At 43.6% G+C, this 12387-nt stretch overlaps 1 protein-coding gene across 1 annotated transcript in view; it reads left to right on the top strand.

Annotated features, from left to right (window-relative positions):
• The window catches only part of CD101 (CD101 molecule), a gene marked incomplete at both ends in the record, with an annotated part of 39311 nt that extends 37243 nt beyond the window's left edge, over positions 1–2068 (top strand). The window contains one exon of the mRNA XM_079721617.1: positions 1776–2068. Coding sequence (XP_079577743.1) covers positions 1776–2068 — 293 coding nt within the window. The remainder of the gene's footprint in view (positions 1–1775) is intronic.
• Positions 2069–12387: the final 10319 nt, after the last annotated feature.

The following is a 12387-nucleotide window of genomic DNA, read 5'->3' on the forward strand; positions in this document are numbered from 1 at the left end:
CCCACCCTTTCAAAAACAAAAACCAAATCTAGGATGGAGAATATAAATGAGACCAGAGAAGAACCGGGCAACAAACCCCCGTAGCTCCTTGCCAGCCCTGTTCAGAGCTGCCAGGCTAATGTTCAGTGATGATCTTTACTCTGGGTAACATGATGGCAGTTACTCCTGGGTTCCTGTGTGCGCAAATCACTCATGCAATTGACTCATTCTTTAGTCTCCATTGATGACCTATGAACAAAGTGCTGCACAAGAGGAAAAGATGTGTAAGATATAGGCCCTCTCCTCCCGGAGTTTACAATGCAGGAGCTGGACACAGGTTTAGATTCTTTGTTAACCTCCCACAAACAGATGTCCTCCAATGTGCAAAATGTATCTGCAATGCCGAAAATGGAATTCTTGCAGCATGAGGTTGGTCGCAATGACCTCTAAACCTGTCATCTTCATCTCTAAGCGTCTGTAATCCCATGAATCCTACAGCTTAACCTCTAAAGAAGAAAGTGCTTAGGTCATTACAGTTTTCCAATAAAAGCACAGCTACTATTAGCATCAGATTTTTCAGAACAGCCCTGGTTTTGAATATCCTGTCATAAATAAATGTAGTCAGAAGACTACATTTAATAGTTGGTGTCTCTTTAAGCATATGTCTTTCTGCATCGAGAGATTAAATCCCTGTCCTTTGACTAGTAACTCGAGGCACTGCTTCCTGGAGCCTGTGGCATTGGCAGTTCTCTCGCCTTTGCCTCCCTGACTGTGGGGCCAGGAACCCCTGGGGGGCTGCTGTGTGTCCATGTGTTGACAGAGCTTCCCCTCGGACTGCAGCTGCCAGATGCTTCAGCATGCCTTTATATAGTAGCCTTTGCCCATGTGGTTGCAGTGAATCCAGTTTAATTCAGATCAGCAAACGTTATCAGGCACATGTGCTAGGCACTGCAAGGACTATAGAAACAAAGGACACTGTCAGACCTACTCAAGTAACTGTGATGACAAAGATGGTTAAAAGGGGATGAAAGAGGTCTAAACAAAGGCATGTGTGAGAAGAGGATAGAAAGAAGAGGAAAACTCTGCCTGAGGAGAGGTGGGAGGCTGGAGTGATGGAGAGTGAGGCCAGTAGGACCTCGAGGGTACGGTGCAGTGAGCACGCCAGGTAGAGGTAAGAGCAAGAGGGGAAAGGAGCTGAATGGGGGTGGGGGAGTGTGAGACCAGTTTGAAGATTCAGGAAGGGATGGTGCTTCTTACTTGTAGCTGCTGTTGTTTTATAAGGTCAGTGCAGAGCGTGCGTGTGCGCGTGCGTGTGCGCGTGTGCACGCACACGTGTGTGCGTGTGTGTGCGCGTGCGTGCGTGTGTGTGTGTGTGTGTTTTTTCAGAAGCAGCAGTGGGAATAACTCAGTTAAAAATTCAGGACCGGCAACAGAGTTGGGAACGAGGGTTGAATTATAGATATCTTTTCTGAGGAAAGAAGATTAAAGGAGAGGTTTTCTTTTTCATTTTGTTTTTCTTTCTGGCTGTTCGTTTTAAGTAGGTCATGGGAACCTCTGGTGGTTGGAAATTGTTGGGTGAGCGGGAGTCAGGCTGGAACAGGCCATCCTGGAGCTCTCTTCTCCCAGCTCCCTTTCCTTTGCTCCTCGCATGTGATTTAAGGGGCACACTGCCATTTGGCCCCGTTATTCTTACATATATTTTCCTGTAAGAATAAATCCCAGAAGTGTTTATAAGTGATGAGTACAAGTAAGCTGGAGACTAATTATTCTCTTTGTTTTCTTCCTTTCTGTTGCAGAGCCCACGTTTCCTTCCAGGATCTGCTCGTCAGCACCTTTACTCCATTTCCTATTCATCTGCCCTTTCGTTATGCTCATCCTTCTGTTCCTTTCCCTCCTCTGCCTGTACTGGAAGGCCAGGAAGTTGTCAACTCTGAGTCTAAACATACAGAAAGAAAAGGCCCTCTGGGTGGACCTGAAAAGGGCTGGAAGCAGGACCACACACAGACTGGAAGAGGACGGTGAATACAGTTGGATCCCGAGAGGCACCTGCAGCCCTGTGGAAAGAGTGTGGACTTTGGAACTGGACTGACCAGCAGAGGAGTGGCCCCTGACTCTGTCCCCCTCTGAGTCTGCGGCCTGGGGCGAGGTACCTAGGACTCAGAGGGAACGTTTATTGAGCACGTATGTGGTGCCAGAAACCGTTAAGTGTTTCTTCGTGTGTCACCTCATCTACCCATTGCATCCCCCCCAGGAGCTAGGTGACTCTGTTACACTGTCTTCCGCTTGCCACACCTCACGAGGCTTAGGCTCCCCATCCATAAGATCTGTAAGGAGAGGAGTACCTCCCTCACACAGCTGCTGGGGATTAAATGAGATCCCATGGCAGAGCCCAGGGTGATGCTTCCCTCTCTTATGTCACTGATTCCCTGGACAGCACTCAGTGGTCCTGCTACACCGGATCCAGGTAATCTTTTGCCTCCAGATAAGACGCGTAGGAAAGGACCTGATGCCAGCAAGGAAAAGGGGTTGGGACTATGCCCTTCATTCACATCAAATCTGCCACCCAATCAGACTGTGACTTCTTTCAAGGCAGAAATCCCATTTTCTCCTCCACTCCATCTCCATCCCATCTATAAATGCCACTGACGAGCAAGCTCTGCATAGTAGGTGCTTAATCAGTATTGGTTCTTTAGTGAAAGGATAAGGTATTTTGTAGCCTGACTTTCTTTTCTTTTTTTTTTTCTTTCTTTTCTCCATAAGACTTATTAAGTCATTGCTAAGGAAAAACTTTAAAAAAAAATTTTGCAACAGTGCTCCATTCAGCTCCCCAAGGCCTCATATCTCCCTTTCCTCCCCACACCCAAAGGTCCATCTGGCTCCTGGCTCTTCTTAGCCAAGGCCTTATTTTCCTTGACCTGACAGCACCAGGTAGCAGGAAAGGAGCCTGTGGCAGTTATCTGAGGGCAGAGGAGTTAACAGTGCCACCATCCCGTCCTGCTCTGGCAGAGGCTAGGAGTTCAGGGGGAATAGTCATCTCAGCATCCTCTCTTCTCAGCCAGGAAAAGTCAGGAGGAGGGGGATGGGGAGTGTCATGGCTGAAGGCTTCCAACCACTGTCCCCTAGGAGATAACAACTGTCCGCACTGGGCCTGGGGTCCCCTCACCTTTGTTTCAAAAGCAGCTTAGGCCCTGTTGTAGCCAGAACTGGAAATCAGTCAGTGCCACCTAAGAGACATGAGAAAACACATCTATTTATTATCTATGTGACCAACAGGGTTGCTTTAACACTCATTAATTTGCATTTCCAAGGATAGCAATTTATTTTTAATTATTTTATCAGGCACACACGTCCTCTCCAAACATAATTAGTTCCTTTGCAAGGGGATTTTTGGTGGCTATGAGAACTCCCACTGCAGGCCTACCGGTTCCTTGAATTCATCTCCCTTTGTAGCCTCATTTGAAATACTCCAAATGTTTTTTTAAACAGGTGAGAGCATTTATTTCTTCTCTCTCAGGTAAGGGAGCAAATTTTTCCAAAAGCAAAGCTAATGTTAAGATTTCTTAACATTGAAGTGTGATGCTCCACACCCCCCCCCCATTTTTTGCAGAAACCTGTATTTTAATTGAATACTGAAAGGAAAGAGAATGGAATTGAGCCCCATCAGAGAATCAGAATAGATCCTGGTGCTGCCCCCATTTCAGGTACTCTTACCCCCAACCACTGTTCTCCCTCCTTGCCTGGATACTGCCTTTCAGCTCTCAGCTCAAACACCAGTCTGTCACATTTGAATTCAGCACAGAGACTGCACAGACCAGACACTCAAATATCCGACTGCCCCACCCAGAGCAGAGCATGGGAATGATTACTGCCCAGTGAGCACCTCCTGGGTGTCGAGCACTGGGATAGGTGCAAGGGATCCAGTGGTGACTCAAGCAGACTCCACCCTGCTCCCCTGGGACTATCACCTAGTTTTTTCTGGATGCTCTGTTTTCATTAATGGGAACTAGATAGAGCATGTTGGATTTTCTAGGACGTCACACCACACCATTTAGCTCATAGTAGTTTTCAGGTAACTGAAACCCCAGCGTCTTCTTTCTACCTTTCTGAACTTCTTTAGAATAAAATTTGTTTTCATCCAATTCAGCAGGCATTTTTACGTGAAACCTCTTCTCTCTCCAATTATGCCCTTGGTTATTTTAGTTTTTCAGTCTTAACAGAGAAGTTTACTTTTACTCATTGATTTCAGCTTTTCTATTCTATGTCACCACCTGGTTTTATTTTCAGCTTCTTGTGTAAATCCTCCCTGGCAACAGGACAAACCTCTGTCTCAGGAGTTGGCTACCTGTAGCCCACAGGCCAAATGTGGCCCACTACCTGTTTTTTAAAATGCAATTTGTTGGAATACAGGCACTCCCATTTGTCTAGATATTATCTATGACTACTGTCATGATATAACGGCTGAGATGAGTAGTTGTCACGATAGACTCTATGACCTGAAACACCTAAAATGTTTACCATCTGGCCCTTCATAGAAAAAGTTTGCCACTCCCTGCTCTCTTTCAGTGGCTAATGTTCTGTCAGTTTTAGCCATGTATTATGTTCCTGGGAAACTTGATTTGAGGTGTTATATCTGTATCTGTTGTATATCTGACGACTTTAATAAATAATCTTAGGCTCTCCGGATTGGTGTCTAGTCCAAGCAGTTCTGATTGCATGAATCCTCTCTACCACACTCCCACTAACGATGAGAAACTCATCACCCCGAGGTATTCCACACCATCAAGTCAAGTTGCAGGACAAGATGACACAAAGAGGAATAAGGCATGACTACGCTCCTTTCATTATTTTCAGTCTATTGAGATACATGGATAGGAACAACTGATTTATGGCAGAAGATGAATGCAGTTGGTAGAAAGTCATGTGCCATAATAGTTTCTCACAATGGTACAGGAGTTGTTATTCATCCCAGAGTTTCACGGCATCTCCATGCAAAAGGGGCTGGTATTCCTTTCCTGCAGGCAAGAAATTGAAGCTCAGAGAGGTTGGGTTTATCCAGCATCACTCCTCCATATGCAAAGAAGTAAGAGCTCAAAATTAGGCCCACTGACAAAAAGTTCTGGACTCCTTCCACAATCAACACTGTGCTCAATCCACTGATATCAGAAAAATCTTGTGATCATAGTATCCACCTCATATGAGGATCAAGTCAGATACTTACATAAAGACAAGTTTTAAATCATTTCAAGTCATAAATGAAAGTAGACATAACCCAAGTTTTTCCAGGCCTTACCCATCTATGCACATAAATGAAATTGAATCAACAATAATAATCCAAGTTCTACATACTTTTGCCCCAGAGTCTTGGCCATCTATAAAGTGTTCTTCAAGCATTTCTAGGGCTTCCCTTGGATTCTGGGAATTCATATGAGTTCACAAACAAGTCCCCTCCCACAGGGCTTCCTGCTGTTCTGTTCAAATCTATGGGCTCCCACTGCAGCAAGGATGCTGGAGCATGTGAGATGCCAAAGCTGGACGGTGGTAAGCAAGGAAGAGTGCCTAACCCTCATTTTGTCTTTGCATGACACCCTGTTTGGATTACAAACAGGTCCAAGATTGTTTGTGCCCCCATGTCTCTAAAGATTTTCTTGTGAAAACAGTTCCTTTAGCTTTCGTTTAACATCTCCTTTCTCCCTAGGGTCTAGACACCAGCCTGTCTGGAACCAGTCTGCGAGACAGGCTTCACGCTATGCTCTCCATTTCTTATTCTCGGCTCCTAGGAACCTCTGAAACGTCTTCATCACAGGCCCCCTTTCTCCTGCAATGTGGGTCATGCAAATTGTGCTTGTGGGAGGCTCCCCACTCATCAGACAGGTCCGGAGAAGCTGGCATTCCCAGTAAGCTCAGCTCGGACTTCTGTTACGCTGGCTTTTAATTTTTACCCCCTAATGCAGTAAAGTTCTATGGGCAATGAGAAATCAGAGACAACTTCACAAAGGAGGTATCATTTGAACTTTAAAATGTCAAAAAATATTATGACAGCAGAAGTTGGAGTAAACAGTGGTCTGGGGGCAGAGTTAGCTTCAATTAAACATAGTGTGTAGAATAGCTTTGGTTTGATTTAAGTGTCAGATTTATGGAGGGGAGCAATGGGAGATAAACATGGAAACGTAGTTAGGGCAAACTCTAACTACGGTCGGGGAAGGGCAGGAAAAGAAATCATGAACATGGGTAAGAACTCGGACTTCATTTGGTGGACAGGGTGAGCCATTGGATGTTATCTAGTAGGGAAAGAACAGCTGTTCTTTAAGAGAATTGAAAAAGCAGCAGCTCAGGCGATGGATGAGGGTTTGGGCGAGGTCTGTGGTAGAACCAAGGCGAAGCAGGATGGCCATCCTCAGCAATCTCTTCTACTTTCCCAAGTTGTATAATGGAGATAATATTGATTTTTTGAGGGTTTTGAGAAGTGAACAAAATTATCAGAAAGTTTCTGGTATTATATCAAGCTCACAGAGGTAGCTAATATATATCTGTTAAATATGACACGTTATCAGATTCTTCTTGTTTAAAGAATATTTGTTAACTGAATTTTCTACCCAAAAGTGTAGGGATAAGACAGAGTTACATTGTTCATTATTTTAACTGGCTTTCTATTTACGTTATCCTTTTGATACTTGCATTTATGTTTAATTTACTTGTTAGAAATTTGGAGTTTCTACCATGTCATCTCTGAATCCAAGGTTCCTTCTGCACCAGTTCTGACTGCCTAATAGAGAGGTTTTGACTAGAAGCATATTTGTCACATTGAACAATTTGCTGAGATGGAGGACCACATTGGATAAGGAATTATTAATAAGTTCATACATTGTAAATAATCAGCAAATGAAAACCCAAGTTCATTACATCAGGATGGCTGAAATTGAAAAGACTGACAATATCAAATGCTCGTAAGAATTTGGAGGAACTGGAATTCAATACACTGCTGATGGGAGTGTAAATCTGTTCAACTATTTTGTAAAATAGTTTGGTAGTTTCTAATAAAATTAAACATACATTCACCCTATGACCTAGCAATTCCATTCCTTGCATTTACCCAAGAGAAATGAATGCCTATGTGTACCAAAAGACGTACACAAGAATATTTATAGCTCTATTCATCATTGCTAAAAACTGGAAACAAACCCATTGTCCATCAGTAGTTGAATGGATTAATTATAGTTTATATATACCACAGAATACGCACATTAAAAAAAAATGAACAGGGCTTCCCTTGTGGCACAGTGGTTAAGAATCCGCCTGCCAATGCAGGGGACATGGGTTCAAGCCCTGGTCCAGGAAGATCACACATGCCGCAGAGCAACTAAGCCCGTGAGCCACAACGACTGAGCCTGAGCTATAGAGCCCGCGAGCCACAACTACAGAAGCTCACGCACCTAGAGCCCGTGCTCCACAACAAGAGAAGCCACCGCAATGAGAAGCCTGCACACCGCAACGAAGAGTAGCCCCGGCTCGCCGCAACTAGAGAAAGCCTGCGCACAGCAACAAAGACCCAACTCAGCCAAAAATAAAGAAATAAATAAACTAATTAATTAATTAATTTTAGAAAATGAACAAACTACCAACTTACATGACAATATGGATGAATCTCACAGCATTGTTGAGTGAAAGAATCCAGACACAAAAGGGTATGTAGTCCAAGAATGAGCAAAATGAATCCATGGTGACAAAAGTCAGAATAATGATTTCCTCTGGCCAGGGGAGCATAGACTGTGAGGTAGCATGAAGGAAACTTCTGAAGCAACTGAAATGTTTTTTATCTTTATCCAGGTGGTGGTTTCATGAGTGCATGCGTATGTAAAAAGTCACTGAGCTGTCTTAAGATTGAGTACTTTACTATATAAATAACTGAACTTAATAATATATAGTTTAATACATATTAATATAAATATTATAATAATACATAACAATAGTTTACTATATGTAAATAACTTAAACCCAAGTTTTTAAAAAGGCATCTTTTGGGACTTCCCTGGCAGTCCAGTGATTAACACTCTATTCTCCCAATGCAGAAGGCCCGGGTTTCATCCCTGGTCACTGAACTAGATCCCGCATGCCACAACTAAGAGCCTGCATGCTGCAATTAAAAAAGATCCCGCATCCTGCAACCAAGACCCAGCGCAGCCAAAGAAATATTAAAAAAATAAAAAAGTAAATTAAAAAATATCTTTCTTTCAAAAAGTATTTGAGAACCAACTAGATGACCAACACAGAAAAAGGGATTGTAATATAAAAGAGAAATAGTTTTATTTATTCCATAAGGATTTTTCTGATATCTAACATGTACCAAGACATACACTAAGAGCTAGGCATGCAGAAATAACTGACATCATCCACTTCCACAAAGAGGAAAGGGGAAAGAGATTAATGAGTTATGAGGACTGAATCTTTATGACAAACCTGTGAAGAAACTGAGATTAAACCACAAACCAGGAAAAAGCAGTTAAAGTGTCATGCCTAAGGTCACCTAGCATTAAGGAGCATAGTGTGTGCATGGACTCCAAAAGCAATGCTCTGTCACAGTATGCTTCCTCTAGCTGTAGAGATTCTGCCATCTCATCATGAGCAAAGATCTGTACACATAAAAGGTAATGAGAGGATCATTGGGACAGAAAACAATGACAGGTGCTTGTTTTGTCACACACTCTCTAACTGCTGGTTGGCTCTAGAAAGGGGAGATGAATTTGGATTGGACGAGCACTCTTCCAATCCAAATTCATTCAACCTTTGCACTCTGCCCTGGTTCCCACAGATTTCCATTCAGCTCAGCACATGTTGATTGAATGGCTACTCTGTGCTACCTTATGATGCTGTTCAAGTAGACACACGAGAGCATGTTTTGTTATAGTCTCCCATGAGTAAAGGCAGATGTTATGAGTTCTTCAGTCTGTCTTTAGAGAATCTTTGTATTGTTTAATGGTCTGTCCAATAACAGCTACTTGTACCACCTACTGGCAGCAGGAAATTGTTTGAAGATTCTTCTGTTCTCAGTACCCAAGATAGGACCAGCCCAATAAAAGGACCCAAGTGTTAGAATGGCCTTTCTTCCCCATGTGTGGGTCAAATATCTTCTAGCCCTAAAATTGACAAATAGGGCTGCTTGTGCAAAAAGTATCACTATTGAAGCAAAAAACTGAGCATGTTACAGGAGTCTGAAGAGGTTGTGGGCTGGCCTTAGCTTCCAGCTTGAGTAAGGGCTACTGGCTCTGTGTAGTGTCAGCTCCTAACACACACATCTAAATTCCTCACTTGAAACCTTTTTCTTTTTTTAAATTTTCTTTTCATTTAAAAAATTTTATTGAAGTATAGTTGATTTACAGTGTTGTGTTAATTTCTGCTGTACAGGAAAGTGATTCAGTTATACACAAATATATTCTTTTCCATTATGGTTTATCACAGGATACTGAATACAGTTCCCTGTGCTATACAGCAGGACCTTGTTGTTTATCCATTCTCTATATACTAGTTTGCATCTGCTAATCCCAATCCATCCCTCCCCCTTCCCCCTCCCCCTCCCCCTTGGCAACCACAAGTCTGTTCTCTATGTCTGTGAGTCTGTGAAACCTTTTTCTTGATTGAAGGAAGGTATTCAGTGTGGCATGAAGTATGAATCATTCAAATGCAGTAAACCAGGAGACTTCCCACCTGGCAACAGAGGGCTAAATGGCAACTGTGATATTTAGTAACCCTTCCACACAAAAGAAATAGTGAACATATAAATCCTCCTAAGAAGTAAGCTGCAGCAAGGCTGCTAACTACTCCCTCTTAGGGTCTTCCAGTTTGATTTTTTGGTTGTTTTAGGTGGCATGCCCAATGAATACTTAATTTAATAGTCAGGAATGTGAGATCTGGATTTAGATGCCTAGGTTCAAATCTTGATGACATCACTCACTGGCTGTGTAATCTCTGGCAGTTAATCTCTTTGCCTCCCTTTCCTCATCCATAACTATGGAGGGAATAGCCATTCCTTCACATCATTTTTTGTAAGGATTAAATGAGATATGTACATAAAGAAATTAAAACTCATAAATGTTAGACATCATCCTTATCATCATCAACAAACTGGCCATTTTAATCCTTTTTACTCCTGAAAAGGAAACCAGTTGCCTTCATTTAAACTCCTAATTTTTAACGCAATAGCAGAGAGACAGGGTATGGAAATGAAATGCAAGCATGGGCTTTGCCACAAAATAGGATCATTGCTTGGGTCCACAGTGCAAGAGGCTAATTTAGGGAAAGGTAAGTGTAAAGTTTCGGGAAAGAGTCAGGATATCAAGGTAACATGGACAGGGGAACATTTAGATAAAATTGTCTGAGTGCTTTACAGTTAAGTGAGAGGGCTGTGTAGTTTAATCCAGGAGTTCCAAGGGAAGATATATAAATATATAGGAATTAATGGAAAATGAAGTAAGCAGAGACTCCTATCCTGAGGTACTTTATACCTGTATTAATTAGCTAATTCAATTTACATGTAGATTTGAGTGCAAATGGCACATTTGGGAAACAAATGTTATGGCAGATAGCAAATAATTAGCTTGAGAATTTGTATTAGTCTGCTCAGCTGCCGTAACAAAATACCATAAACTGGGTGGCTTAAATAATGGAAATTTATTTTCTCACCGACTGGAGACTGGGAAGTCCCAGATCAAGATGCCAGCTCACTGGCTAGGGTCCTCTTCCTGGGTTGTAGACTGCCAACTTCTCACTGTGTCCTCACATGATAGAGAGAGACAGAGATAGAGAGACACATATAGAGGGAGAGAGAGGGAGAAAGGGAGGGAGGGAGGGAGGGAGGGAGAGGGAGACGGGGAGGGAGAGGGAAGGAGGGCACCTCTCTGGTGTCTCTTCTTATAAGGACACTAATGCTGTCATGAGGGCCCCAACCTCACAACCTCATCTAAACCTAATTATCTCCCAATGGCCCTGCCTCCACATACCATCACCTTGGGGAGTAGGCTTCATCATATGAACCTGGGGGGACACAGTTCTGTCCACAGCAGAATTGACAGTGTAATGAATGAATTGAACTGTGGTTTTCCCTGTACTTGTGCCCTTCATGCCTGTTTACATGGGTCAGATGGAGTAAGTTATTTGAGTGCTACATGTTTGGTATTTTCTGTTGTACGTGCACACACATGGGTAGTGTGTACAACTTAAAAGCAAAATCATTCAAGCATGCAGAATTTCCCCACCTACCACTTAGCCATGCTTCAGCTCTTCCATCAGATATAGGTGATTACTAAAGTGGCAGGAATGGTGTCATCAAGAAAAAAGTTTCAGGATGAAAAGGGATTGCTTATTGCAGAGCTCTGGGTGAGAATACAAAGAACTTGTAAGATTCTCTTTCATAACCAATCATTAATGCTGTGTTTTTCTCTTCTGGACCAAAGGAGAAGTGTTGAGGGTTTGGGGGGGGGGTGGGGTAGTGGGGAAAACAGGAGAAAAAGAGGAATGGGATTGAAGAAATGGTCAGTTAGCACATAAGAGTGAGAAAGCAGAAACTGAAGCCACAAACCACAGAAAGAAGATGCTCACAGCCCTGGCCCCACTCAAGCTCTTCTCTTTTTTTTTTTTTTCTGGTCCGCAGGCCTCTCACTGTTGTGGCCTCTCCCGTTGTGGAGCACAGGCTCCGGACGCGCAGGCTCAGCGGCCATGGCTCACGGGCCCAGCCGCTCCGCGGCATGTGGGATCCTCCCGGACCGGGGCACGAACCCGTGTTCCCTGCCTCGGCAGGCGGACTCTCAACCACTGCACCACCAGGGAAGCCCCCAAGCTCTTCTCTTGGGCTCAGGTGGGTCTCTCTGATGCCCTGCACCAGGTGCCAGTGGCTTCTGAAGGAAGAAGACCACAAGCTTTCAGGAAGAAACCCTTCAGATGCCAGGAGAGGCCCCACAGCACTGGGGCAAGGCTCGTTGTCTCTCCGGAAGTGGAAACAGGTCTGTCAACTTCTGCTCAGAGTAAGGTGGAAGTCAGTCCAGGAAAGGGAGGGTGAGAGAGTACTAAAGGAGAACTGGAGAGCTAGGAAGAGGTAGATCTTTTGAAGGGGATGTCCTGGGCTGCCCAGGAAGGCTGCCTCAGATCTTCATCAAAAGAATTATTAACTCTTCTTCTCATCGTTGGACTGTAGCAAATCGCTGCCTTAGAAACTTCCTAGGCTTCATTCAAATGCATGTAAACCTTGAGAGAGGACCAAGAGGGAGAAGAAGGTCATGGCAGATTAGATAAGATGTGAGAGGTGACAGGTGCTGTGAGGCAAATCAATGAGACAGGAGATGATGTGACTGAATGGGAGCCTTCACCCTAAAGAACTACACCCCCCTGAGGCTTTTAGGCTGCTCCCTGTGCTGCTCACCA

The sequence above is a fragment of the Hyperoodon ampullatus genome (assembly GCF_949752795.1).
Source record: "Hyperoodon ampullatus genome assembly, chromosome: 2".
Lineage (NCBI taxonomy): Eukaryota > Metazoa > Chordata > Mammalia > Artiodactyla > Ziphiidae > Hyperoodon > Hyperoodon ampullatus.